This window comes from Tenrec ecaudatus, chromosome 14 (assembly GCF_050624435.1).
Source record: "Tenrec ecaudatus isolate mTenEca1 chromosome 14, mTenEca1.hap1, whole genome shotgun sequence".
NCBI classification, from domain to species: Eukaryota; Metazoa; Chordata; class Mammalia; order Afrosoricida; family Tenrecidae; genus Tenrec; species Tenrec ecaudatus.
This window is the reverse complement of record NC_134543.1, coordinates 112944161-112970932: the sequence shown is the minus strand read 5'-3', so window position 1 is coordinate 112970932 and position 26772 is coordinate 112944161. Positions and strand designations below refer to the sequence as shown.

The 26772-nt window shown below is 44.9% G+C and overlaps 1 protein-coding gene across 2 annotated transcripts in view; it reads right to left on the bottom strand.

Annotated features, from left to right (window-relative positions):
- Nucleotides 1–26772, bottom strand: part of SCG3 (secretogranin III) — a 35320-nt gene continuing 8548 nt past the window's right edge. Inside the window, exons 7-12 of one of the 2 annotated variants that reach the window (XM_075530688.1) lie at nt 24652–24829; nt 21318–21434; nt 20233–20316; nt 18292–18429; nt 5928–6008; nt 1–218 (exon numbers count right to left, since the gene is read on the bottom strand). In XM_075530688.1, the coding sequence (XP_075386803.1) occupies nt 100–218; nt 5928–6008; nt 18292–18429; nt 20233–20316; nt 21318–21434; nt 24652–24829 (717 nt within the window). In that variant the 3' untranslated portion in view covers nt 1–99. The remainder of the gene's footprint in view (nt 219–5927; nt 6009–18291; nt 18430–20232; nt 20317–21317; nt 21435–24651; nt 24830–26772) is intronic. The other variant, XM_075530689.1, reaches the window with a different exon arrangement.

The following is a 26772-nucleotide window of genomic DNA, read 5'->3' as shown; positions in this document are numbered from 1 at the left end:
TGTAGGTCAAGACAACTTTAATCACATAAGTAGAGGTGTTTTAGAAGCTGCGTTATGGTTTCTGAAACAGTCGAAAGACTCCCGGCTCCTGTGCCGTGTTTACAGGCTGCTGTAGATGCGCTTGATGGCTTCGGCTTCTCCTTGATCGAGAATGCCTTTTTCCACATACGCGTCAGCCTGTTGGGTGATGAAGTCCCTCATCTTCGAAAGGTCATAATCTGAAAAATCACGAGAGTGTTCATCAGCAAGTGTGACGCTTCATGATCCAACCCGGTGACTCCCATGAACCGAGAAGCATTTTGCTTCAATAACACGGCAGCTATCTCCCTGTCTTTCATATGAGCACTCACTGCCATCGAGTCAGTAGGACGCGGTAGAACTGCTCCCGTGAGTTTCTGAGACTGTAACTCTTTAAGGGAGTTGAAAGCCTCATCTGTCTCCCTTGAAGCTGCTAGTGGTTTTGAACCGCCGACCTTGTAGATCGCAGCCCACCGCGAAACCAGGGCGCCTACTTCAATATTAGAAAACATTGTAATCATCTGCATTGATGTAGTGCTTTGCAGGCAGGGCTTCACACAGGTTCCTTTGCCTTTCCACCCCAGAGACTGAAACAGAGTCTACACTTTAACAAGGGCTCCCGGGTGATGTTTATGCATGATTCTTAAGTATATGAATGAAAGATAATAAAGTCAGGCATAGAGAGGGTTGTCTCCACCCAAAGCCTATGCTAAACAAAACTTAGCTGGCCAGGCCACAATCAAGGATTGCAAAGAAACCAGGCACACGTTAGACACCTGTGAGGACAATCCAAAGCTGAGCATGCTCAGACCCAGATCACCCAGGCCCAGGTGGACATCAACCTGGGCACACCCACACTGGGCACCAGCGAGAGTACATCACACCCATGCGCCTGAACTCAGCCACGGGGCTGGGCTGATACCCTCAGCCACGCCCCCGCACCCAGTGGGGCTGGAGGGTTCAATAGCAGACTGAGGGCAGGCCCTGCCGTCTCATTCAGGTGCGCTTTGCAGGTCGGAGGACGGGATCTCCCCCGTGTGCACAGCGGTCGCTTGTTCGCCCCTGACTGACTCAGAGGCCACAGTGGGCCACCTGCGCATCACTGGCGATGGGCTCTGAGCACGGGCTCTTGAGAATCGGTGACAATGGCCACACCTTTATGGAACTAACCGCAGGCTCCCAAGGACATATGTACAGAGGTCCTGGTCATCTGAGCGAGCAAACAGGAAATCATGATGCTTTTGAAGCAATGAGACCACCCGACCGCGTGTCTGTTGAATGTAACTAGCAGAGCTAGTACGGTGTCCAGCCGGGAAATCAGCAAAGTGCAGGGAAAGGCCCTGGGAGCGAATCCCAGCCCTGCCCGGAATGCCAGGATGTGTCGCACAAACCACGGAACCACCTCGCTAACCTCCAAGTGTTTGTGAGGCTCAAAAGCGAGATAGGGCTGTGATACGCTTTTTTAAAGGTGAAGCCTTTTTTTTTTCCTTTCTAGATTTATGTTTGCATCAGATTTCTTACAACCCTTCACTGTCACATTCCCTGGGACTTACTTTCCTGGGTTCGGGGAAGACAGGCCTCTATCAAAGGGACATTAGCAAAGCCTAAGGGGGGGGGGGGTGTCCGAGAATAGAAAGGCTTCCTGCTCACATAGCTGCTGTCAACCACTGGGTGGCCCCAGGCCCCAGTTCTCCCCAGGCTGCGATCTCCCCAGGCTGCAATCTCCCCAGGTCAAGCAGAGCACTGACAGGGGAGAAGGAGAAAATTCTCCCTTCTGCACACGTGTACTGCAGGCAGAGGGGAGCATCGAACCCAACACTGCTCTTCTGAAGTCTGTTGACACTGCTCTTTTCTTCTGACGTCTGTTGACAGCGCCTTCAATGGGCAGGCACCCTAGTTTCATGCCTCACTAGGCTGACCACTTCGGCAATTGGAAGACTGAATTCCAGGATGGTGCTGCTTATGACCGAGAGCCACATTCATGTGGGAGTCGGCGAAAGCAACAGCGCACATCAATTGGCAGGGCAGGCTATTAGGCCATTTGTATTGATGTTAGAATACATACTGTATTTCACTGATATATATACACACACATATATATGTTTTTCTTTCATACCAAAGGCAATAGACTTTGGAGCTTACTAAAGGGAAGAGGAGGAAGCAGCAGGCTAGGGGATTAGCAGATATTAACTTGGGTGGAGGGGGCAAGAATAATCTACAAGCGGGTGAAGAGAAATCAAAGGATCAGGTAAGGTCAACTCTGGGGGTGGGGTGATAAATCGTCTCAACTGTGGAATACAAAATTGATGATCTGACATGTCAATCCTCACCTATCCACAATAAAGGAAATAAGAGGGAGGGAAGAAAGAGGAGCTGATACCAAGGACTCGATAGAAAGTAAATGTCTAGAAAATCATGATGGCAACATATGTACAAATGTGCTCGATATAATCGATGTATGGATTGTGATAAGAGCACTCAATAAAATTATCTTTTAATTAAAAAAAAGAAAAGAGTTGGGGGTTTTTTTTTAAGTCTTTGCAGACCTGGATGACATCGTATCATTTACTTGGCCATATTTTTTTTTCTTCCTTAGTTGTACATAAAACAATGATGCATTTCTCAACCGATGAGAGATTTGGTGAAACGGTGCATGTGAAGTTTAGGCTGCTGGGCAACCCACATCTTTTTGAAATCAAAGACAGAGTGATGTACCTCGGCTGAACACCTTCTATCAATGTACAAGCTCACCAGCCAAGAGCCACCAACCCTAACCCCATGGCCACGGAGTCAATTCCAACTCTTAACAACCCTACAGAGAGTCTCGTAGACTGTGAGTCTCTGCAGGAGCATCAGGCCAGGCCTTGCTTTCTCCCCTGGAGCAGCGGGTGAGTTTGAACCACTACTGACTTGGCAGTTGGCGACCCGGCCCAAACCCACGGTACCACCAGGGCTCCTTTACAAGCCCAAAGGGTGCTGAAAGTACTTCTTTCCACCGCGCTCCACATCTCAGTGGCCATTAAACTTAGCTGCACACTAAAATCACCTGAGGAGTTTTGAAAATGCTGATGTTTGGGTCCCACCCTAGAGTTTCTGCTTGTGTCTGACCTGGGTTTCGGGCAAGACGGTCCCCAGGTGATCTGCAGGCACCTTGCACTTGAAAAGCATCATTTTGCTTCTGCTCTGACCAGACACCTTTCCCTTCCCACTAGTCTTGTGATGTCACTCCCTCCGCACCCCAATTCTCTATTCCCCCTCTCTCTGCTTCAGCCTCATCCTTTCGACTCCAGACCCTCGTGTCTCTAGCGCTTTCCCAGTTCCCAGCGTCTCTCTTTTATTTATCTGGGATCACATAGCTGCCAAGTAGACTTCTCAGCTCGTAATCTCATGAGGCCTTAATTTCCGCTCATATATGTAATCTCAGAAACCCACAGGGACAGTCCTACTTTGACCTAGAGAGTTGCTCTGAGCCTGAAGGAACTCAATGGCGTTGACTTTGGTTTTCGGTTTGGCCTAAACCTAACCTGGTTTGCAGGCTGCCCAAGCCCCGTCCTGTCTTCCCACCTGCCCAGGGCTGTCTGCCAGTCTTCCGACAGATACCCCACACTCCTGGGAAACTAAATGGCTCCAGTTCCCAGCAAGCACCACGCTCTCTCATCCCTCTCTCTGGACTCTCAGGGCTCCCTCTGCCTCCACCTGTCTATGGTTGACAAATTCCTACGCGCGGTTCCGGTCAAGGCTCCCCTGTGGCCCTTTCTCTTACCTGTCTCTACCTGCATGAGAACACACCCCTCCGTCCTCCCTCCACCTCTGCACAGCCGTGGGCTCTGGAGAAGGGTGGGTGCTGCATTTCACCAAGCTTTGAATCTTTGACCCTCAGGGCAGAGTCTAGTTCTGTGTCTTAAATGAATGAATGACAGCTTTCATCTCTCATCAGTATTCAGAAAATATGTTGGTTTAAAATGCTCCAGGAAAAGAGGGGCAGTAGATAAAACAAGGACTCTGTGGTATAAATGGCCACTGCTGGGCTACTTACTGAAAGGCTGGCGAGTCGATGGGGAAGCTGGGGAAATCTATTTCCAAAAATGCAGCCTCCCTCTCTCCCCCACCCCCCATGATCACTGAAGACAAAGCGGTGCATAAGCAAATGTGGTGAAAAAAGCTGATGGTGCCTGGCTATCAAAAGATCTAGCATCTGGGGTCTTAAAGGCTTGAAGATAAACAAGCGGCCATCTAGCTCAGAAGCAACAAAGCCCACATGGAAGAAGCACACTAGCTAGTGCGATCATGAGGTGTCATTGGAAATGGGTAACATGCATCAGAAGATTCATAACAAATAAAAACACATTGTTGACAACGAGGGTGGTCAGAGCAGAGGCCCAAAGCCCATCTGTGGACAATGGAACATCCCCCAACAGAGGGGTTGCAGGGAAGGGATGTGTCAGTCAGGGTGCAGTAGAGCACCGATGGATTATGCAATATACCTCTGATCCCTTGAGGTCTCCTCACACCCCAAACCCCTACCCCCACTTCCCCGCCACCCCCCATCATGGCCCCAGTGCCACATCCCAGTCTAGACTAGACGGGAACATGTACATAGGTATAAGCAAGTGATAAAGCTCACAACACACAGAACCCAGGAACAGGAATGGGAAAAGCGCTACCAAAAGTGTACGGGGAAGCGGGGGAGAGGAGGAGAGGACGGGGGAACCGATTACAATGAATGGCACGTAACCACACGCCCCCATCCAGGGGGGAGAACCACAGAAACTAGAGGGGGAAGGGAGATAGCGGTCGGTGTGAGATATGAACACAATAACAATCGATAATCTATCAAGGGGCCGTGAGGGCGAGGAGGAAGAAAAGAGCTGATTCCAAGGACTCCAGAATGATGGCAATATATGTACAAATATTTCAGATGCAATTGCTGTATGGATTGCAACAAGAGTAAGAGTCCCCAGTAAATTGATCTTATAAAAACAAACAAACAACACAGCCTTTGAAACTGTATGGCGCGCAGTTCCGCGCTGGCATTCGTGGGCTTTGCCACGAGGTGGCGCTAACTGGGCAGTGTCTGGTGGATACAAGGAGACGGGCAAATGTTAATGCTGATGGAAGGTGATGGATGCACGGGAGTTCATTACACTACACGCTCTACTTTTGCCCGACGGCTTTCATCAACAGTGAAGGTGGCGTTGCTTAAAAGATTGCTTTGGAAAATAAGAATATGGAGGTTCTGCTCCTTTCTGCTTCTAAGAGGCAAGTGGAGTCATTTTGGTCTGGGAGGGGAGATTTTCGTCCGGTCTATAAGATTGTGAGACTCTTTATGTTAAAAGAACTCCCAACAAATGTGAGGTAGTTAGTTCATTGTGCCAACCTGGCCGATAAACACATGTGGGGTTAATTGAAGGGCGGAGGGATAAATGGCTCAGTGAGCCTCGCCTTTCTAGTTCTCGGGTCTCTTGCTTTATGATGGTCAGACCTGGGTGCAGCTACCTTAGTCAGTTCCCTGCTTCAGCTGGCAAGGCTCACTTCCTGCAAGACATCCCTGAGGAGAAGCCACATGGACCTACCCCGATGCAGCCCTGGGTGTTGGAGTACCCGTGTGGAGACCCCTGCCAGGCTGAGATGCTTACATGTTTGCGGATTCAGATTTCCTCCTGCAGGCAACATCATTGCGTCTGTTTGATGAGATGGAGGAGGACTTTGTGGATTGGTGTTGGACATATGGGTTAATGTTGGACTTGTGGGCTTGGGCAGCACTGGGTTGGGATGTTTTCTTGATACACACTTAACCTTTATATAAAACTCTCTGTTATACATGAGTTTCTGTGGATTTGTTTCTCTAAAATACCTAGACTAAAACAAAACGGTTGACATTTTTATTGTCCAGCACACCAAATCCCTACCTTCTTTATTTCCTTTTTTGTCATGCTTCTTCAGCCAGTCAATATTTTTCCTGATGGCTTCCAAATAGGCTTCTGTTTTCCCTGGAGAAGGCAAGACAACCACATTAAATCTATCAAGTAAATACTGCATATTTTCTAAAGAGTATATATACATTTGACATATGTGAGACATTTTTATTTACCACCTTTACTTTTCTTTCTCTTGGGACGTGAGTGAAAGTTTATGGGGCATATTGGTTTTGCCTTCAGCAATTCTCACACATTATGATTCCTGACATTGATTGATCCCCGCAAGGTAAATAGCACTGTTCCCACTTGCTCCCTTCCATCCGGGTTTTCACTCCTCTGCCTCTTGTGGCACTTCCTGCCTTTCCAGCTTTATCCCTGGGCAAACGCTCCCTTTTGTTTCAGTATGTTTGATTGTTCTCTGGAGTATTTCATTGCTTACCTGAAAGGCCTGCTATTGTTTGGCCTGAAGCTGAGCCAGGGGGTGAGTTTGATTCTGGGCTTGAAGTGAGTCTTAGAGAAGTCTCAGTGAGCACACAGATGTAAAACCACAAACCAATGTTGACCTTATCAAGCACGTGTGAGATGTTGTCCATAAGCTGCGGAGCATGTGTATGTCTGTGTGTGTACCTGGGAGGCATTGAAGTGAGCAGATAGGGGATGCAATTCCAGGAGACAGGAGGAAGCAGGTAAAGGTCAAGGAACCATAATTTCCTCCACTACACAACTCCAGTTGGGTGTCTAGACAAAGAGTTTTTGTTCAGGTTACTCTTTAGGTGGGTGGGGTCCTATAATTGTTGATTGAGCTATTCATTATTAGGGATAGTTTATTTCAAACTGAAGCGCAACATGAGGTCAAAGCCGGAAAGGGACCAGCGGAGAAACTCCTTCACCTCAGTTACAAGGCCAAGTGTGCGACTCTGTAAATGACTGTGCAGTCTGCTGCCCCGTTCTGGGGGGATGGGGGGTGGGGTATGTGTGTTAAAAACTCAGATGGGTGGTGAGCCTGAGAACTAGTTCTAACAACACGGACACAAACATTCTTGAATGGGCCTCGTGTGTTTTAAGAGACTATTAGGCACCAATGATGCCCTTTGTCTGTATTGTTGTCTGAAATGTGGGGGTTCACATCATCAACTTACGAGGGGGTATCCCCCCCAAATGCAGTTTTATTTCAAAACTATGTATTCAATTTTTTTTTTTTTTACAAAACCACCTTATTACCTTCAAAGTACTCCCCATTATACTTAATACATTTGCCACATCTGTGATTCCATTTGTGGAAACATTTTTCAAATGGATAGCAGACAGCACCTCGTTTTGTTTTTTTTTCTTCGCTTCTATGTCGTCAAATCACTGTCCTTTCATGTTCCTCTTCATTTGTGGAAACAAAAAGAGGTCACACGGAGCGAGGTCAGCTGAGTAAGGTACATGGAGCAAGAAAGGCATGCTGGGTTTTTTGCCCAAAACTGAAGCACTGAGATGGCTGCATGAGCAAGTGTATTGTCGTGGTGGCAAAACCAATCCTTCATAAATCAGGCCTTTTTTTGTCACACACTGTTATGCAATCTTTTCAGAACCTCTAAGTAGAAAGCTTGATGAACAGTCTGACCTGGTGGGATGAACTCCAAATGCGCTACATGTTGACATTTTCGTCCATTCAGGAAGTTGATGGACATCCAGAACGAGGTTTGTCAACAATTGACATTTTACCTTTTTGGAAATGGGAAAACCACTGTACACTTGAGTATTCCCCATAGCGCTGTCCTTGTCAGCTGTGTTCAGCATCACAACAGTTGCTGTGTCATTTTTCCCAAGCAGGAAACAAAATTTCACAGCCACACGCGTTCTCTTAAATCAGCCATCACAAAAAATGAGGTTTGAGCAAAACCACTTCTACGAAAAAATTACTGTGACCAGAGAGAACCTTCCCAGGCAACACCACTGGGCGCACTAACTCAAAGCAAGTTGCTATATACTCGCCTAACAGGAAAAATTTGTACTATGCAAATTCCACCGCACTGCACTTTTTTCCTGTTTTTTTTGGGGGGGGCATACCTCCTCATATATAAGGGAAAATTAAGGTTCAATGAGGGTGTCTTGGCGAAAGCCACACTGGAAATAAACTGAGCTAGAATTTGAACCCTTATCAGTCTAGTTCCTGTTACCTGCATTATCTAAATCAAGAGCTTTCTGTCTTTCTATTTTAAATCATTTTATTGGGGACTCCTACAGCTCTTATCATAATCCATCCATACATCCATTGGGTCAAGCACCTTTGTACATTTGTTGCTATCATCATTCTCAAAACATTGTCTTTCTACTTGAGCCCTTGGTTTCAGCTTCTCGAAAGAAGAGATTTCATCCGCAGACATCAAAAAACGGATGTAGCCTTGTTTCATCTCAAGGACAGACAAGGTCTCTAATGTTAGGGTGTCTGCACAAGAGTCCAGAAGGCTTGGAGCGAGTTCATGGCTTAAGAGACCTGCAAAGTCAAAACCCTCTACGGAAGCAATGGCTTCCAAAGCTCAGTGTAGTGACCAACCCTTTACATCCTGTTACTTCTAGTGCCGGTGATCAGTGGCCAGCACTGACAAAAACGTTGGTCGTTCAGACCCCGGCAGCTCAATGGGAGAGAGATGGCCCTCTCTGCCTCCATGAAGATTTACAACCTTGAAAGCCAAACAGGGCAGGTGTACTCTGTCAGAATGAACCAGATGGCAGTGTGACCTTTAGTCTACTCTCCAGACCTCTCGGTTGTACTGCCTACCTATAAGCCAAACCGACCAACCAACCAACCAACCAACCAAACAAACTCACTGCCATTAAGTTTATTTTGATTCCCAGGGAGCCTATGAGACAGGGTAGATCTGCCCCTGTAGGTTTTTAAGACTGTACCTCTTTACAGGTGCCAAAAGCCTCGTCTTTGTCCCACACAGTGGCTGGTGGTTTCAAACTGCTGACCATGTGTTTCGGAGCCTACCAGGAATCCACTAGCCCACTAGGGCTGCTGGAGCTCTCTATACTGTCTGGTAATGATGTCCCAGGCATAATGCTTTGTGTTCCAAATTGCATTTTCTCGTTTACTTGGACAGTATCCTTGACGGCAGTCTTGTTATTTTATAGCTGAAGAAACAGGCACAAAGAGAGAAAGTAACCTGACAAGGTCACATGGCTAAAAGGAATATAAACGCAAAACTATGTTACAGCCATGGAGTCAATTCCGACTCACGGCACCCTACAGGGCACAGCACAACTGCTCCTTAGGGTTTCTAAGGCTCTACATCTTGAAATCTTTATTCGGTCATGAACTTCTTCTTCCTCCCAAGGAGCAGCTGGTGGGTTTGAGGTGGCCACCCTTTGGTTACACAGCCAAGTGCATAGTCCACTACACCACCAGAGCTCCTTTGTGAGTAGTATGTCGGACATCATTTATGTTGCAGCAGGCGTCAATACTTCATGCTCTGTTTGGCTGAATATTTCCTTGTACAGAAAGGCCACATTTTGCGTATCCATCCATCAGCTAAGCAATATTTGTATTGTTTCCTATTTCTGATTGTTGAGAATCATGCTGATAAAAACATTCAAGAGGGGGATAAAAGTATAAACCCATTGTCATTGAGTTGCTTCCAACTTCTATCGACTCCATAGGGGGTGTCCAAGGCTAAACATCTTTACAAGCGCCGTGAGCCTCAACGTTCTCCTCCAGAGAAGCAGTTCGGCTTGAACCGAATCCATGACTTGCCCAACAATACCTCCCAAAACACCAGCCTCACTGCCATCGAGTCAATGCTGACTCGTCGACCCCCTGTGGGTTTCTGAGACTGTCACTGGTTATGGGAATAAGAAAGTCCAGTGTTTGTCCTGCGGAGCTGCCGGAGGTTTGCAGTCCAGCACGTAAACATGGCACCACCAGGGCTCCTTCAAGTACTGTCAATAAATTATCAAGGGCTCAGGGGGAGGGGGAGCGGGGAGGGAGGGGAAAATAAGGAGCTGATCCCAAGGGCTCAAGTAGAAAGTGGACGTTTTGAGAATGATGATGGCAGCATATGTGCGAATGTGCTGGACACAAATGATGTATGTACGAATTGTGAAAAGAGTTGTATGAGCCCCCAATACAATGATTTTAAAAAAGTAGTGTCAAATGATCTTTTAACTAAAAAGAAGTAGAAGAAGGAGTGTGCGACTTAAAAACAAAACAGCCCACTGCCATTGAATCTGATTTCTGCGATAGTATATAGCAGGGTTTCTGAGGCTGTCAATTTTTATGGGAGCAGACAGCCTCATCTTTTTCCCACATAGTGGCTGCTGGGTTTGAACCACCAAACTTACCATTCACAGTCTTAAACCTGGGTACATCTGACCGTGGTTTATGTACAATATATCACCGCCTTAACATTTCCCAGTGTTCCAATTTCTGCCACCGTCTTTCCTTAAATGACTTCCTGAGTATCTTTCTTCCTGCTCCTGTAAACTCGCTCCTGCCTCACTGTTGGGACTTCTGGTTATCTGGTCCATGCAGAAAGGAGTAAGTGGACACAGGAAGAGACCCGTCATCTCTAGCAAACAACCTTGACTCTGTGTTTGGCTTTCGGGGTTGTCAGAGCACGTGCAAGGCCAATGTCCTTCTGGCCGATGTTACAACATTACAGGCGATCAATACAGAGATTTTCATGGTCTGCTGCCCATTGCTGAGAAGGTCAAATGGATTTGGTAACATAAAAACAGTATTCTCGGTTTCAAGTTAATTCCGTTAGAAAAGGCATTTCGCGCAAGGAATGATGTCTTAATGTGGAGTATTTCGAAAGAACGCAAGCTCATGATTTTGAGAGATTAAATCGAATTAGGCATCCTCCTGGACCTGCTCCAATGAATAGATAATCATGATGTATCATTTCCACATTAGGCAATTAGGGCTTCCGAAACATTTGAGAACGATTGAATATCGTTTCAAAGCGTTCTCTCCACAGTCTCGTATATGAACTCACATCACAATACAGAGAATTGGAGGAAAGGACCACTGTGCTTCACTCTGAATTAAAAGAATTCTTTAAAGATATAAGACATTTCTACAATAGTGTAGCAGCTAGTGTTACCCCTCCCCCTCTCCAGAAATGTCACGAAGCAGGCTGCAATCAAGGATTGTGGCACTGGAAGATCAATAACCCAGCCTCTTTGTTCCTCAGGTGGGACAGCCCTGAGCCACGCTGCAGTGTCTCCCAGCGGCCTGGGGGTGGGTGGGGAGCCTCTGTGGCTGGCCAGTCAAAACCTGCTCATTCCCACCTGAGAGTGGTTTGTCCCTCGTCCCTGTCTCATATCCCTGGTGCTTCCCTGGTGCATCCTGGGATCATCCCCATACCAAACTGCTTGACAACAAATCCTTTTTAAAGGAATTGCCTCAAGGAAAGCCCAACCCAGGGCAATTCGAAATAGAAACCTCAGCATTACCTAGGCTGCATTTTTGCTTAGGAATCAATTACCTAGTTTCTTCTTCTTTTTAAAATGGTGTTGAATTTACCAAGCAAGAAATGTAAGAAAGGTGGTTTTATCTCTACATTGACATCCGCCTGCCACACAGGATGGGTTTACTGAAAGAAAAGCTGAAAGACATATGAACCACAGTCGTTGAAGACGTCTCTATGCTGTGAGAAGCAGATGCCAAGGTCTTCCTCGGAGGTACCGCTGAGTGGGTTTGAACTTCCAACCTGCTGGTACACAGTCTGGCACTTAACCATCTGCACCACCAAGGGAGCTTTGGAAAACATGACAGCAAGAACCACACCGTCCAGGTTGCTCTTCAATTCCGACCAATAAAATGATCTGGGGGGTAGGAAAGCCCCATCAGTATTTTTAAATGATATTGAGGCGGCTTAGGTGGTCAGCAAACGTGGCGCCCACTGCCCCAAGCGTCGGGCCCACGGCCCACTTACTGCATCGCTGCTGACAGCAGGTTTGAAACCAGGTGTGCCCTGCTTTTAAGAGCAGCAGCTGGTTCCTGTTGATGCTGTCTCCTCTCAGGAGCTGCTGGGAAGCAAATGCGTTTTATTATTTTTTTATTTCATTTACACAGTGTGCTCTGAAAGCCCGTGAGATTCCATTTTGGAAAGTTGGACTATTTTTCCTCCAATCTATTTTAGCTTCCTTTGGAAAAAAATAGCTCATGGCTGAGGTAATATGGCAGAAGCCTTAAAACATATGCTGCAGCAGATGGAAAAAGGGCCAGAGTTAGGACACATCCCTGCTTGTCAGGCTGTTCTGGTGTTAAGCACTGAACTAGAAATCTTTTTTTGCTTTTCAGATGCGTGGATTTTTCCTGCCTCTCACGGGCTGTCCTGACTCCCAGCACTGTAGAAATCCATAGGAGTTAATCTACTGAACACTAGTGATGCTGAAAAATATTAGATATTCTAAAAGAGCCTCTCTAAAACCTAAGTGTGATGCTGTGCTTACAATTATAGAAAGGGTACACGATGACAAAGCCAAGCAACCGAGACTGACACCCCGGGTGCACCCAGGGGCCCCAAAGCCATTCTGCGCATTGAGGAGCTCTGCGAAACGATAGTTTACATGTGCATGAGATACAGCCCTGAATAAAGTGCAGAACCCGGGATGGGGAGCCGGGAGACACAGGTTGAAAGTCCAATTCCTTTGACACGGACATTTTGGCCAAGCCATTTGGTCTTCAAGCCTTATCTTTAAAAATTCACCTGTAAACTGGATTTCTAAGAAGAGGTCGGTTTCTAAGAAGGGAAGTTGAGATCTCTCCATGTGGGAAGAAAGGATCCCTCGTTGCCCTTGGAAAGCCTGAGCTGCAGTGTGCGGGTGGGTCTCCCGGGCCTGGTGAGCTTTGCTCCTGACCTCACTGCCTTTGAGACCCTGCCGACTCCGGGACCCTCTAGGCCAGGGTAGAACTGCCCCTGTGGGTTGCTGAGCCTGTAACTCGATGAGAAGTTAGATCAGGTCAATATTTTAGGAGCTTTCTCGCAGAAAGGCCTTGAGACTTGGATGGGGGTATGCCATTTCCTCCTCAAATACCTTTGTTTTCTCATCTAGTAGCAAATCAGTCTTGGAATAAGTACAGATGATCCTTAGAAGGGAGTATAAGGAGCCTTCGTTTCATCGACTTCAGACGTGTTGTCAGGGAGACCAGTCCCCAGAGAAGGACACCATGCTTGGCACAGTGGGAGGACTGTTCAGTAAATGGACTGTCACCATGGCTGCTGAAACCGAACAATTGTTATGAGGATGGTACAGAGCAGGGTCTGTCCGTGTGTCTTTCTTCACAGGGCCACTAATAGGACCTTCATCTTCTCCATGACTTAGAGAGATAAGAAAGCTCCCTAAGTCAGCAGACTGATTAACAACCATACTTCAACTGGCAGGGATCAAAGGCGATTTAGATGAAAGGCAACTTAGAGATCACATTGAAAAGAAATTAGCTCCACTATTTAGTCAGAACCTTGATAAATGATAGCTAAGATCATTTAGCCATAATCTTGATAAACGATAGTCTGAGAATGTGTTTAGGGGTGTCATAAGGCTTTTTCCATCTGTTGGATGATTTTACGAAAATGATTTCAGTGACTCACAGGTCAGAGATAAATGAGCAAACACCCTCTGGTAAAAGGAGAGTCTTACATAATGGAAATAAGCTTGACCGTGCTCTGCTGAAGTCTCCAGAGGACAATTAACTGGAAAAACGAAACAACTTTACAAATAACGTTGAGATGAGACGCTTATATTTTGGTGGCCAGCGTTCTAATTTTAGAAATCATTTTAAAATTAAATAACTGTAGCACTTAGAAATATTTTAAAAATACTATTCTTTTTAAAAAAAATCATTTTATTGGGGGCTCTTACAGCTCTTATCACAATCCATATCTACATCCATTGTTAAAAATACTATTCTTTAAAAACAATCACTTTATTGGCGACTCGTACAACTTTTATCACAATCCATAAAAATACTATTCTTAATATCCCTCTAGAGAGCAACAGCTTAGCTGCTTAAACTGTATTGTAAATGTATCATTTTTTTTAGTTATTGGTCATTAAACTGTTTTTTTTTCTGTTTACGTTATCCTGGAATGAGATCGACTTAAACTTGCTTTGTAAACAAACTCAGGAGACATATAAATGCAGAGTATAGGGAGGGAGGGGAAAAAAAAAAAAGAGGACCTGATGCAAAGGGCTTAAGTGGAGAGCAAATGCTTTGGGGCAGGGAATGTATGGATGTGCTTTATACAATTGATGTATGTATATGTATGGATTGTGATAAGAGCTGTATGAGTCCCTAATAAAATGTAAAAAAAGAAAAGAGGAGAAAAAAATTATTAGGGCAAAGAATGTACAGATGTGCTTTATACAATTGATGTATGTATATGTATGAACTGTGATAAGAGTTGTATGAGCCCCTAATAAATTGTTTAAAAAAACGCAGAGTATTACTGCTATTTTTATATTGAATGTAAACTCTATTCCATGTACCTATGCTATTTTGTTTATATTCTTCGGAGGACTCGGCACAGTGCTTGGCATGGTTGATCAATCTGTGCTGTGGTTGGATGAGACCATCTCCCATTGAAGGACCGTAAGAAAACGCTCTACAGCGCTTCCTGCCAACGTGTCCTGCTTGTAATTATTTCTTTAAGTGGGTTTAGCTGGGCTATTGCCTCATTTCTGACTCTACCCTATAATCTCTTGCAATTTCTCTTCTAAAGCGGGCCGGCTCTATACACGCCTGGCTCATCAATCGGATGGATCAGTCCATGTGTGTTTGATCTGGGTGGGGCTTGACCACATATTGGTATACTCTCCGAAGAAATGTTTATTTACTGCCAAGGAAAGGACTCAGGAAACTGGGCCAGCCCTGCCTTCCCCCACGTGGGCGCTTTCATTTTCCTGCCTGGAAATAAGAGCTGTTTGCTCACTGGATTTTATCAAAGAGAAGCAAAACAGCCTTTGAAAGGCGTGTAAATGAGGCAACTGTTAACACAAAGATAGAGCAGGGCTTTTAAAAAATTTGTGGGAAAATGCCATTAGCTTTCAAGTTCATGTTTCCACAAACTTTTGATGCTCCCTTGGAAGATTAATTACATCTTCTTAAAGAAACAGTGCTTCAGACCTCCTGGAAGGGGAATGAATTTCAAGTCTGGGGACAGGAAAATTCAGGGTGGGTCTAGACTCTGGGGTGGCTGCCAGAGAGCAAAGGTGCTTTAAAAAACCTTGGAGGCAGTGCTGAAAGCAAAACGGGAGCCACTTGGGAAAGACATCGGTGCCAAGATTTGAAGCATAAAACAACAGTGATAATAGTAGTCAACTGTAACAACGTATACAAATGGAACTGAAATGTTGATGGTCAGAGTTGATGTCTGAAATGCAAACAAATCCCCCCACTCCAAATTCTCAGTAAAAAATTCATAAAAGCGGGGAGCATTCATATGAAAAATAATTTATCATGTGTATTATATTATGAGGTATTAAATACATAGCTAGTTTCTATTCTACTTCATACACCAAAACCAAAACCAGAGTCCCCGTCATCAAGTCAATGAAGACCCATAGTGACCCTCTATGGCACAGTAGAGCTGTTCCCAAGATTATAACCCTTTATGGGAGTAGAAAGCCCTGTCTTTCTCTCACAGAGTGGTGAGTCATTTCCAACTGCTGACCTCTCGGTTCACAGTCCGGCGCGTAACCACTATGTCGTGCGGGCTCCTCCGTACAGATGTTGTTAACTATGGGTCTATTATCAAGTAAGAAATCAAACCTGTTCTGTCTATGTAAGCAAGAGAGTTTGAGTAGGGGAACCTATCAGTGGGCCAAACAGCGCCTGCCAAATGAAAATCTACTTTGACCAGGAAGGTCTGGTTAACCCTTGTATTATCATATAACATCAATGGCTAAAAGATAAAAAAGCAAAATCTATCGGTTCATGGCTGTTGGTTGGTTATGCATAATAGTCAATTAAAACAGAGTCCTTAGAGAAGGGTCTTGGGGAGGAGATGAGCCAGTCAGGGTGCAATGTAGCATCGATGAAAAATACAACTTTCCTCTGGTTCCTAAATGCTTCCTCCTCCCCCACTATCATGATCCCAATTCTACCTTACAAATCTGGCTAGACCAGAGGATGTACACTGGTACAGATAGGAACTGGAAACACAGGGAATCCAGGACAGATGATCCCTTCAGGACCAATGGTATGAGTGGCGATACTGGGAGGGTAGAGGGAAGGTCAGGTAGAAAGGGGTAACCTGGGATCTCCCTGGGAGACGGACAACAGAAAAGTGGGTGAAGTGAAATATCAGACAGATCAAGATATAACAAAATAATAATTTATAAATTATCAAGGGTTCATGAGGGAGGAGGCAGCAGGGAGGGAGGGGTTTAAAATGAGGAGCTGATGCCCGGGGCTTAAGGGGAGAGCAAATGTTTTGAGAATGATGAGGGTAACAAATGTACAAATGTGCTTTATGCAATTGATGTATGTATGGATTGTGATAAGAGTTGTATGAACTCCCAATAAAATGATTTAAAAAAAAACAGACCCCAACGGTGTGTCTTCAGATGCTACGTTAGTTGAATTTCACTCTTGCTCTTCTGACGAAAGAGAGGTTCACCGGCCTACTTCCTCAGCTCTCAGGGGAAAACCCTCTACATGATACTACTAATGAGATACTGATAAGACATGAGTAAGGCTCCTATTACACTGAACAGTCGATATATCTGTGGAAGTTAGAGATCAGGTCAACCTGCACTTATGTAAGGGTGGAGTCTAACCTGTCAACCAGACACCGCCTCATGATGTCACCAGGGAGGAGTGGCCTTTAATAAGAGATCCAATGGGGATCCTGCCCCTCGCCCTTCCTGTTCAGATTCTGTGTCTGTCTCCAGGGACAGCCGCATGTAGGCCACCGGACCAAGATATGCCGGTGTCCTGTCATGTTTTCACCAACCTTGGCTCCACACCACGCTGTACTCATTGGTCTGTGATCTCCCTGCGTCCCCCTTCACCTGCTGCATCATCGGCCTGCAGTTGTGTGCATCCAAAGAGGGTCCTGGCTAGCATAAGACCCATAGACTTAAGTTGGACTGGTCTGGGATGCTTTCTTGATGTAAATTTACTTCTTGATATAAAGTTCTTTCTTTTTTAAAAAAAAGTTATTTTACTGGAGGCTCTTATAACAATGCATACATCAATTTAAAGTTCCTTCTCATACAAGTATGAGTGTTGCTAGTTCTGTTTCTCAAGGAAACCGAGCCTGACATAATATCATACCGACCAAAACATAAGGTGGATGCAAACCATGTGTTCACAACTTCTAGTGAAGTCATCAAGGTTCGGAACAAAAATAGCTAACCTGAGAGAGAGGGCGAGACTTTTTCTGTGATGTACTCCCTTTGTAAGGCGACCCAATGGCACTGTGGGGTGAGTGTTGGCCTACTAACTGCAAGGCCAGCAGTTCGAAGCCCCAAGCCACTCCACAGGAGAGTGATGACGCTGTTACAAAAATTTTGGAAATCCTTCATAGCATACTGATGACCCAGAATCAACTCAATGGCTGTGGGTGTCTGGGTGGTTGTAGCATTGAATGCTGCCTGAACCACCATACTGTGCAAATAGAGAACACATTCTGATGTGGAATGAAAAGGTTAACAGCATCAAACTCCCATCCTCCTCCCTCAGTCTTTTTCTTTGAAAGTCTCATGGAGTTTAAGAAAACCTTAGGTTGTAGACTTACTAGAGCAGAGTAAAACGAGGAGACAAGAGACAAAAAACCCATCGTGTTGACATCTTTGTGACTGGTTTTGATGAAAGGGTATTCATCGATTTTATAATAATTGGGCTGGTTATATGTATCTCTTTTTGTGTTTTGAGGTACTTGGATTATTTAAGAAAAGTTCATATATTGGATTTGTGATTTGGATCAAGTCCTTAAAAGTGTTTGGCAAGGTGCAGTCAATGCTTAAATAATTAAGAAAACGTGTCAAATGATCCTGTTAAGTTGTATGTAGCTATTTAGAGGAGTGGTAAGTTTAAGAAATATTTGCTTAATCATGGAATAAAATGGTAAACTGGGCATCAGATAAAACACAAGTAGCAGTCAGCATCCCCTCCTAAGTGTGAAAGTCCCTTGGATACTAAATACCAACAAGAGATAAAACCAATTTGTCATTCTAGGAGGCTCCCGATCATTTAAAAAGAGCGCTGTTCAAATAAAGATACCACTCAGCAAAGATGCAGGATCTTTCTATCAAGATCACACTAATTTCTCTAGATTCAGTGGGATTGGCTTTGGGGGACAACAGTTTTTGGCTCCCCCAATTTCATGGCCAACTTCAAGCCGGCCATTCATACCTTTGGGCTCTTCTGCCTTCCCCCCGGGGTTGAAGTTGTCATCTTTTGTGGAATCCTTCAAGGTTCCATATTCCTTCTCCATCTTGGCTGCTTCCTCCTTGGTACTGTCTGCCTCTTCGTGACTCTTCTCAGACGGTGCTGTAATCAGATTGCTCACTGTCATGACCACGATGTTGCCTGCCATCTAATTCCCACCGTAGAAATAAGCCTTATTAAATAGGCACAGTTTGAGGTTGGATAATTTTCTGAGTTGGATTGTAACGACCCTCTAGTCCAATCCTCTCCACTGCACAGATGAGGAAACTGAGGCTCCGGAAGGGGAGAGACCTGGAGGAGGATGCCCATTTAGCTAGCAGAAGAGGTGACTCAAACCCCCCAGATTGAGTGTGTTTTTTTCCCCCATTTGCCGCTGTGTCATTTCAGCTTACCATATTTTCCTGACTCACTAGAGGCCTTTGAGCTGGATGTGCCAGGCACTCACGGCAATATGTGGGGTTGGACTCTGTCCTGTTTGCCTCTCACTGAAAACAACTGTGTTTCCTGGAGGAAAACCCTCTGTGAGTCTATACAAGTACACACCTTGGAGGAAGGGGCCAGTGAATGACGATTGTGAAGCACCACCAGAGCCAATGCAGTAGGAACTGCTAGCGGCCTAACAACAAACTTTTCCCCCTTAATAAAAGGAGTTTTTTCTTACATGAAAAATAAAAAACATAGGAGTGAGAAGGAAAAAAGCCAACCCAGGCATTCTCTGATTATGCCAACATATCCGCGATTTGTCCTGTGGTTCATTTCTTGCTCTCTTTTTTATGTGTATTTCTTTTTAGAGCAGTGGTAGAATTCTGTCCTCTGCTATTGTATTCAGGATTTTCCAGGTCGTGAAAAACTCCTTGGAAACACCATTTTATATGATTGCACCGTAGGCGATGTACAAAGTGGATGTAGACCTCTCCGTGATAGGGACAGACTAGTCACATTAGAATTTGCAAAGTTTCTTTCCTTTCGTTACACTTTGCCCTATGAGGGAAAGGGGGCTCCTGTGCACTGTGGCATTAGATGTGCTGAACAGGGTGATGAATGGAGATGGAGATCCCATTGCACTTGTGCTATATGAGGGCCCCGAACCAACCCAGAGAAGAGAAGAAGTCAGACAGGAAAGTGAGAAGGAAGGACGTGAAGGAAGGAGGGAGAAAGGGAGGGAGGAAGAGTGGGGAGTGGGCAGATCACTAGAGAGGGGCTTGGAGACGTTATCGTCTAAGGCAGTGGTTCTCCATCTTCCTCGTGCCGTGACCCTTTAATACAGTTCATGTGGTGGTGACCACCCTAACCATAAAATTATTTTCATTGCCACTTCATAGCTGTCACTTTGCTACTGTCATTACTGTCATTTGCTGTTATGAATCTGGCGACCCCTTTGAAAGGGTAATTCGACCCCCAAAGGGGTCTCGACCCACAGGTTGAGAACCGCTGGTCGAGGGGGAGAGAAATATACCTACATGAAGATGACTCAGTTTTGTGATGGAGTCCCTTCCCTTTCCACCAGCCTCAAGAACTCTTCAGTAAAGATCTATGTGATCTTTTAATGCTTGTTCTTAGGGTCCTATTCCGTGTCCAGGCTGGCCACAACACAGCCAAGTACATTTCATTTACGTCTGCTTAATCTCCCTCCAAGAGATGGACTGACACTGGGGCTAAGACAAGGGGCTCGGACAGCCACTGTGCGGAGCGTGCCAAGCCAGCGTCCTTTATTATGTTCTATACAGATAGGACCAGTGCGCATAAGAGCTACCACAAAGGTACTTCACACCCGCTTTCTGGCTGTATTTCAGATTTAAGATTTCTACACGAGTAATTCCTCATCTGTGCGTGGATGTTCCTTTTTACCGCTTAAAAGAACTATGTGGTTCTACAAGCTTTAAAGGTTGGTTAAATGCTTCATACCTGGTAAAAGCTTACTTTTATTATCAGTAGCATTTTTTTCTAGCTTGTTCTTGGTCTGAAGAGCAATCGTTTCATCCAAGTTTTCTGAAGGAAGGAGGGAAAGAAATTAGTTCAAAAAAATTAAATTAGCTCCATCATTGCTAAAGCCATACTTTACTAAACTGTAGCTATCGGGTGCAGTTTGCTGAGCATGTTTCAGAAAGGAAAGGGAGTGACAAAACCCTGCTTAAATTTCTCCACTGCTGCCTCAAAGAACCAAGATGTCTCAAGATCTAAACCAGGCCATTAAAACAGGTGCAGTCCCCCCCCCCCATCCTAAGCACCCCATCAGGAGAAATATTCTGATGCACATCCACTAGACCGCATTTGCTCTCTAGAGAGTCTACAACCTGAAGTGCAATGGAGAGGTTTCCCTGACAGAAAGACAGTTTTATTTTCTAAAAGGCCCGATCAAACTTTTACTAAAAATGTGTGCATCTCACTAGGAACACCACCGTAGCAATTCCATAATATTAACACTGCTAGTCCGGCACCTTGACCTTGGTTTTACTTCTAGGATTCACAGACCCTGGAAAGTCACACCATTTGAGAGCAATCGCTTAGCCTCCTACTCAGTGCATTTACAGAAGGAGCAATCTCAGGAATGGCATCAGCGAGCATCTGTGGTTCTGACGGACTCCACACACTTGGCGAGCTGCACCTTGATTTTCCTTTGGAGAATCCAGTGTTCTCTCGCTCTTTACCTGATAGACCACATCAGCAGTTGAATACCTCGCGGCCAGCTAATCAAGTTCATTTAATTCCCTGGTTATAGTGATGGGTTCAAGGCTAAGCTTGATGGTTCCAGCCAGGACAACGAGACTCAATGACAGGACCATGGGGTAAAGAGGCTGTCTTCCTACTGGGACTGCTGGGCTGGAAGGATGAGATGGAGGCTCCCCAGCTGGGAAATCCTGGTCACACAGATAATTCAGGCGAGTTGGGCATTCAGTGATCAAATGAGTGAGGTCATTATTGGCAGATCTTGAATTCCCTCTGAACGACGGACACAACTGCAGTAAAAACAAAACAGACGGAGCTCTCACCAAGGTAGGAAACGCCTTCCTCGGGAGAGATTGTGCCATATTTCACCATCTTCTTCACAAAGTCGATCAATGTCTTCATGATAGTTATCAGTGTTTCTTTCTCTTTCGCCTCTTTTTCTGAAAGGATAAAATTATGATGTAAACATTAGAATAGAGCTTTATCTGTCAACGTCAATGGTAAAGTACACTACCTTATGGAAGCATTTATCACCACATGTATAGCTTAAGTCACTGGTATTTAATTTATAGAAAGTCTTTGACTTGATTGGGAATGTAGGCTACTTGTCTGGTATACTTTCACCCCCAAATAAGCATTGATAAGATCTTCCAAAGGTCTACTTAATGTCAAAGATTTTATTAGTAGATTAGGCAATAAAGAGTTCCTTTTCCAGCCCAAGATAATATAAACTCAAAATAGAAGATAAGTGGGCCAAGAACTTTCCCCTACTCGGGCGGTTAAGCCATTGAGGGCAACCACAGATGTCCAAAGATATCTTTGAAACCAATGACAACCGGGAGAGTAGAGAAGTAGCTAGGCTTCATGGAACATGCAAGTGGGCAGCAAAAAGTTCAAGGGGGAAATTCCATTATCTTTTCATTCATTTTCCCATGAACTCTTTGAAGCCCCCTGGTACTCATTCACTAAGCTTAGTCCTTGAAAACACAAACACATGTGTATTTTGATTTTTTAAATGTACTTTGATTTTTTGGAATGTTCCCCCAAGCTATTTATTTACAAAACCGCCATATGACTTTCAAAGTACTCTCCATTACACTTAATACACTTGTCAAATCTGTGATTCCATTCTTTTTTTAAAATCTTTTTATTAGGGGCTCATACAACTCTTATCACAATCAATTGTGTCAAGCACATTTCTACATTCATTGCCCTCATCATTCTCGAAACATTTGCTTGCCACCTAAGCCCCTGGCATCAGCTCCTCATTTTCCCCTCCCTCCCCGCTTCCACCTTCCTCATGAACGCTTGATAATTTATAAACTATTATTTTGTCATAGCTTTCCCTGTCTGACGTGTCCTTTGATTTTTAAACAGTAGCACATATTGTTGTTTAAACCCTATTTTATTTCAAAGGCAATAAGCACATAGCAAGTGTATTCTCAGAGTACAGTAGGAAATTAAAGTGAAAGGATACTCTTCCTTGCTCTCCCCACCACCTCCTACTCCCTGTCAGCTCAGATTCACTGCTTCAAATCATACGGGAGCAGACAAGCTCCTCTTCCTCCCACAGAGAGAGCAGTGGGTTTGAACTGCTGACCTTGCCATTAGCAGCTCAATGAGTCACCCACTCCGCCACCAGTGCTCCGTCCTACTCCCTATAACGGAGGAACTCACTGCCATCAAGCCAGTGCTGGCTGAGAGCAACCCTACAGGACAAGGCAGAACTGCCCCTGTGGGTTTCTGAGATGATAACTTTTAACAGGAGTGAAAACTCCTCTTTTTCCCTTGGAGTGGCCGGTAGTTTCAAACTGTTGACCTCACTTTCATCAACCCAAAGCGTAACCACTAGGCCTCTAGGTGATTCTCCTACTCCCTAGAGTCAACCGCTATTGAGCTTCTTGCAAACCCCTCAAATTTGACTTAGTTCCTAAGAAGAGGGATTGAGCCCATTTTCCTATCATCCACAGAGATACAGTTGGTGGGTAATAACCAGAAGTCTCTATGAGCCAGCTGAGACTGGAATGTTTCTTTACCCTGATCCCCTGACACAATGGAAAGCAGGGACCTGAGGAGAGGGCTTGATCTGTAGATTCAAGCTTTCCCTGGGATCGGCTCTCCCAAGGTCTAGGCTGAGGAGCAGGGAGTAGGCAAGCCCATTTTTAGGTCTCATAGTAAGCTACAAGCCAGTTTTTATCAGGAATAGAGATGCTACTTTGAGTTTCTACGTGGCTTAGTATTGCTCAAGGGGTTCAGATGTTTCTTGGTACTTTTGAGAAGAACGAATATTGCCAAAGATCTCAGTACGACAGGATTTCAAAGAGTTCATGGGCAAATAGAACGGAAAGATAAAGGATTTTTTCCTATGAGCTTCTTTTAAGTCCCTGTGTGTAAATATTTAACTCAGCATTCTAGAGAAATGAAGGCAGGATGGGCGGCATGGAGGCACTAGGAAGACAAAAACGGAAACCACTCACGGTTGGGCAGAAGGAAAGGGAAGAGAGGTTGGAAAGGGGCGGCAGAGAATAACATGAGTCACCGCCCTGTTTAGCCAGTGTCACGTCTGCATGAGTACTGGGCACCGTGCTGGTGTCTCTCACGAGCAAGAAGTGACTCACCAGGATGACAAGAGCTTCTGAGCTGGGCACCTGCCAACCACTGGGGGCAAGATGGCTCAGAATGGGATCTTAAGATGTCCAGACCCTGTGAACGCCAGCAGAGAGGCTGGTGCCATCTGGTCAGCGTCTGGATTGAAGGACTAGGGGTGTTCTATGCTACAGGCAAATAATTGGCAATTACAGTAACATTTGCACAAATGTTCAGTTGAGAAGCAAGTCTTCAAACAGAGCAAGGAACAGCTATGAAGACAGTATAAAGATCTGCCAGGCCAATAACAAGAACAACAGAAACTTTCCTTCCCCTCCTCCTCCTCCTCCTCTTCCTTTTCCTCCACCCCTCCCCCCTCTTCCCCATCCCCCTCCTCCTCCCAGATTAGCCCAAAATAGGCACTAGCAGAAATCCTTGGCACACATACAGGTAAGAGAGAAAGACATATGAAGGACTTGCTTTTAATATATATATATAATTTAATATATATATAATTTTCTGAGTATGTTTTGGATTCCTGGTCTCCTGTAGACCAATGCCTTCCATTTAAACTCATTTGAGGGCTGAAGCTGAAAATATCTCCAAAGCAACATCCTGATTCATCTCAAAAAGGATGTGATGTTCCACACATGGACTCACATGAGGAAATGAATAAAAAGCATTTTTTAAAAATTACAATAAGAATTGGGGTTGAACAGGGTAAAAGCAGGGACATGGATTCGTTTATGTATCTGGACAAGGTTCACACAGCACATTTCAATAACTGTTAGTTAAACAAATAAGTGAACTTTTTGTTAACAAACGCATTAAAGGATCCAGAAACTCCACCTTTCCTGATTGCCCTTTCCTAAATATTTTCATAGCTAAGTACATGTCTTAAAAAAAATCAATGTAAACTACTTTCCTGAGCCCACGGTGTATGCCATTGAAGTTTGCATTTAGAAACCGAAAACATTAAAAAAAAAAACAAAAAGAACCCAAACCCCACCCACCCACACATTTCCTGGATTCGTTCTTTCTGTTCCACGTGGTCAGACACACAGTGATTACCTGAATCAATACTTTTCAGTAACGCATAGAAGTTTGGGAAATATTGGAGTTCCTCAAAAGTGTCTTCTCTGTAGGTGTTAGTTCTTCTTTCCAAGCCATTGGTCAAGGTTAAGGTGTTAGATACTGTTTCATCATTTTCGCCATTAGTAAAGCCGTCTTCAACTGTTGCCAGCGGAGTCTCCAGTGGTGGGAAAAATCGATTACAAATAAAGATGTTGTTAGAACTAATGAAATGTCAGCTTCTTCCTTCTGTGGTGCCCTTGAACGTGAAGGGCAGGTGTGCTCCTCCTTTGTGAGCTCCTGTGGGTTCAAAACCTTTTCTAGGCACGTGGGGATCTAGTTACATGGAAAGGTAGACAGCTAGGGACTGGAGGACAGACTTTGACCCTCCAGGAAAACCTCCCAGACAGGTGAGCCTTCCAGAATATCTAATACTAGCAGTATAGGGACTCCCGGACTGTATTCCTGTCCCACGTTTCCCATCTCAATTCAGAGGACTAGACAGAAATCTAAGAGCCTTACCTGGTTCTTCTTTCTCTCCCCTATCCAATCCCTCAGTAGCTTCATTGGCCTACTTTCAAAATCTATTCCAAAATTTTCAAACATCTCTCCTTTTCCTCTATTCCACATTAGTCAAATTGACCTTCACCCCTCACCTTCTAACTGCTATCTATATATCCATCTCTAATCCATTTCTCACAGTGCACTCTCCCCACTATGGCCAGAGTTATCTTAAAAAAAATCAATCAGGTGACGAAGAAAGCTGATGGTGCCCGGCTATCAAAAGAGATAGCATCTGGGATCTTAAAGGCTTGAAGGTAAACATGCGGCCATCTAGCTCAGAAGCAACAAAGCCCACATGGAAGAAGCACACCAGCCTGTGTGATCACGAGGTGTCTAAGGCATCAGGTATCAGGCATCATCAGAACAAAAGATCATTGTGAATGAGGGAGGTTGTGCAGAGTGGAGACCCAAAGCCCATTTGTAGGCCACTGGACATCCCCTTACAGAAAGCTCTCGGGGAGGAGACAAGCAACTTTCCCCCCACTGTCATGATCCCAATTCTACCTTGGAAATCTGGCTAGACCAGATGATGTACACTGGTACAGATAGGAACTGGAAACACATGGAATCCAGGACAGATGATCCCCTCAGGACCAGTGGTGAGAGTGGCGATACCGGGAGGGTAGAGGGAGGGTGGGTTGGAAAGGGGAAACCGATTACAAGGATCTACATGTGACCTTCTCCCTGGGGGACGGACAACAGAAAAGTGGCTGAAGGGAGACGTTGGACAGGGCAAGATATGACAAAATAATAATTTATAAATTATCAAGGGCTCATGAGGGAGGAGGAACAAGGGGAGGGTGAAAATGAGGATCTGATGCCAGGGGCTTAAGTGGAAAGCAAATGTTTTGAGAATGATGAGGGCAATGAATGTACAAATGTGCTTTACACAACTGGTGTATGTATGGATTGTGATAAGAGTTGTATGAGCCTCTAATAAAATGATTTTAAAAATCAATCAGATCCTGTAACCCCTTTACTTAAAATCTTTCAGTGTTTCCCTGTCACTTACAATAAAGATTAGAATTCACATATGAGTCTCACAAAGCCCTGCATGGTCTGGCCTGGGTCCCATTGTCTAATCTCATCTCTGAAAATCCTATGTGCCAGTCACACTGTCTTTGTGTCCATTGCTCCTCTACAGACTGTCCCGCGTGTCCACAATTCAGACTTCGAGTCCAGAGCGAGTTGCTTTGCTGAGGACAAATAGAACCACATTTCTGTTCTCTGAGGGCTTCATGCATTGTTCGTAAAAATAGGTTGATGACTTGAAGGCCATCTACTGCTTCCACTAGACCAGAAGTTCTCAACCTGTGGGTCACCCCAACTCATAACAGTAGCAAGATTATAGTTATGAAGTAGCAACAAAAACAATGTTATGGTTGGTGGGGTCACCATCACACGAGGAACTGTATTAAAGGGTCGCGGCATGAGGAAGGTTGAGAACCACTGCTCTAGACCATAAATGTCACAAGAGCATGGACTATGCCTTTTTAAATTAGCACGATGTCAGCTTAGGGCACAGCTGGTAATAAATACTAGTTGGACGAAGAGGTT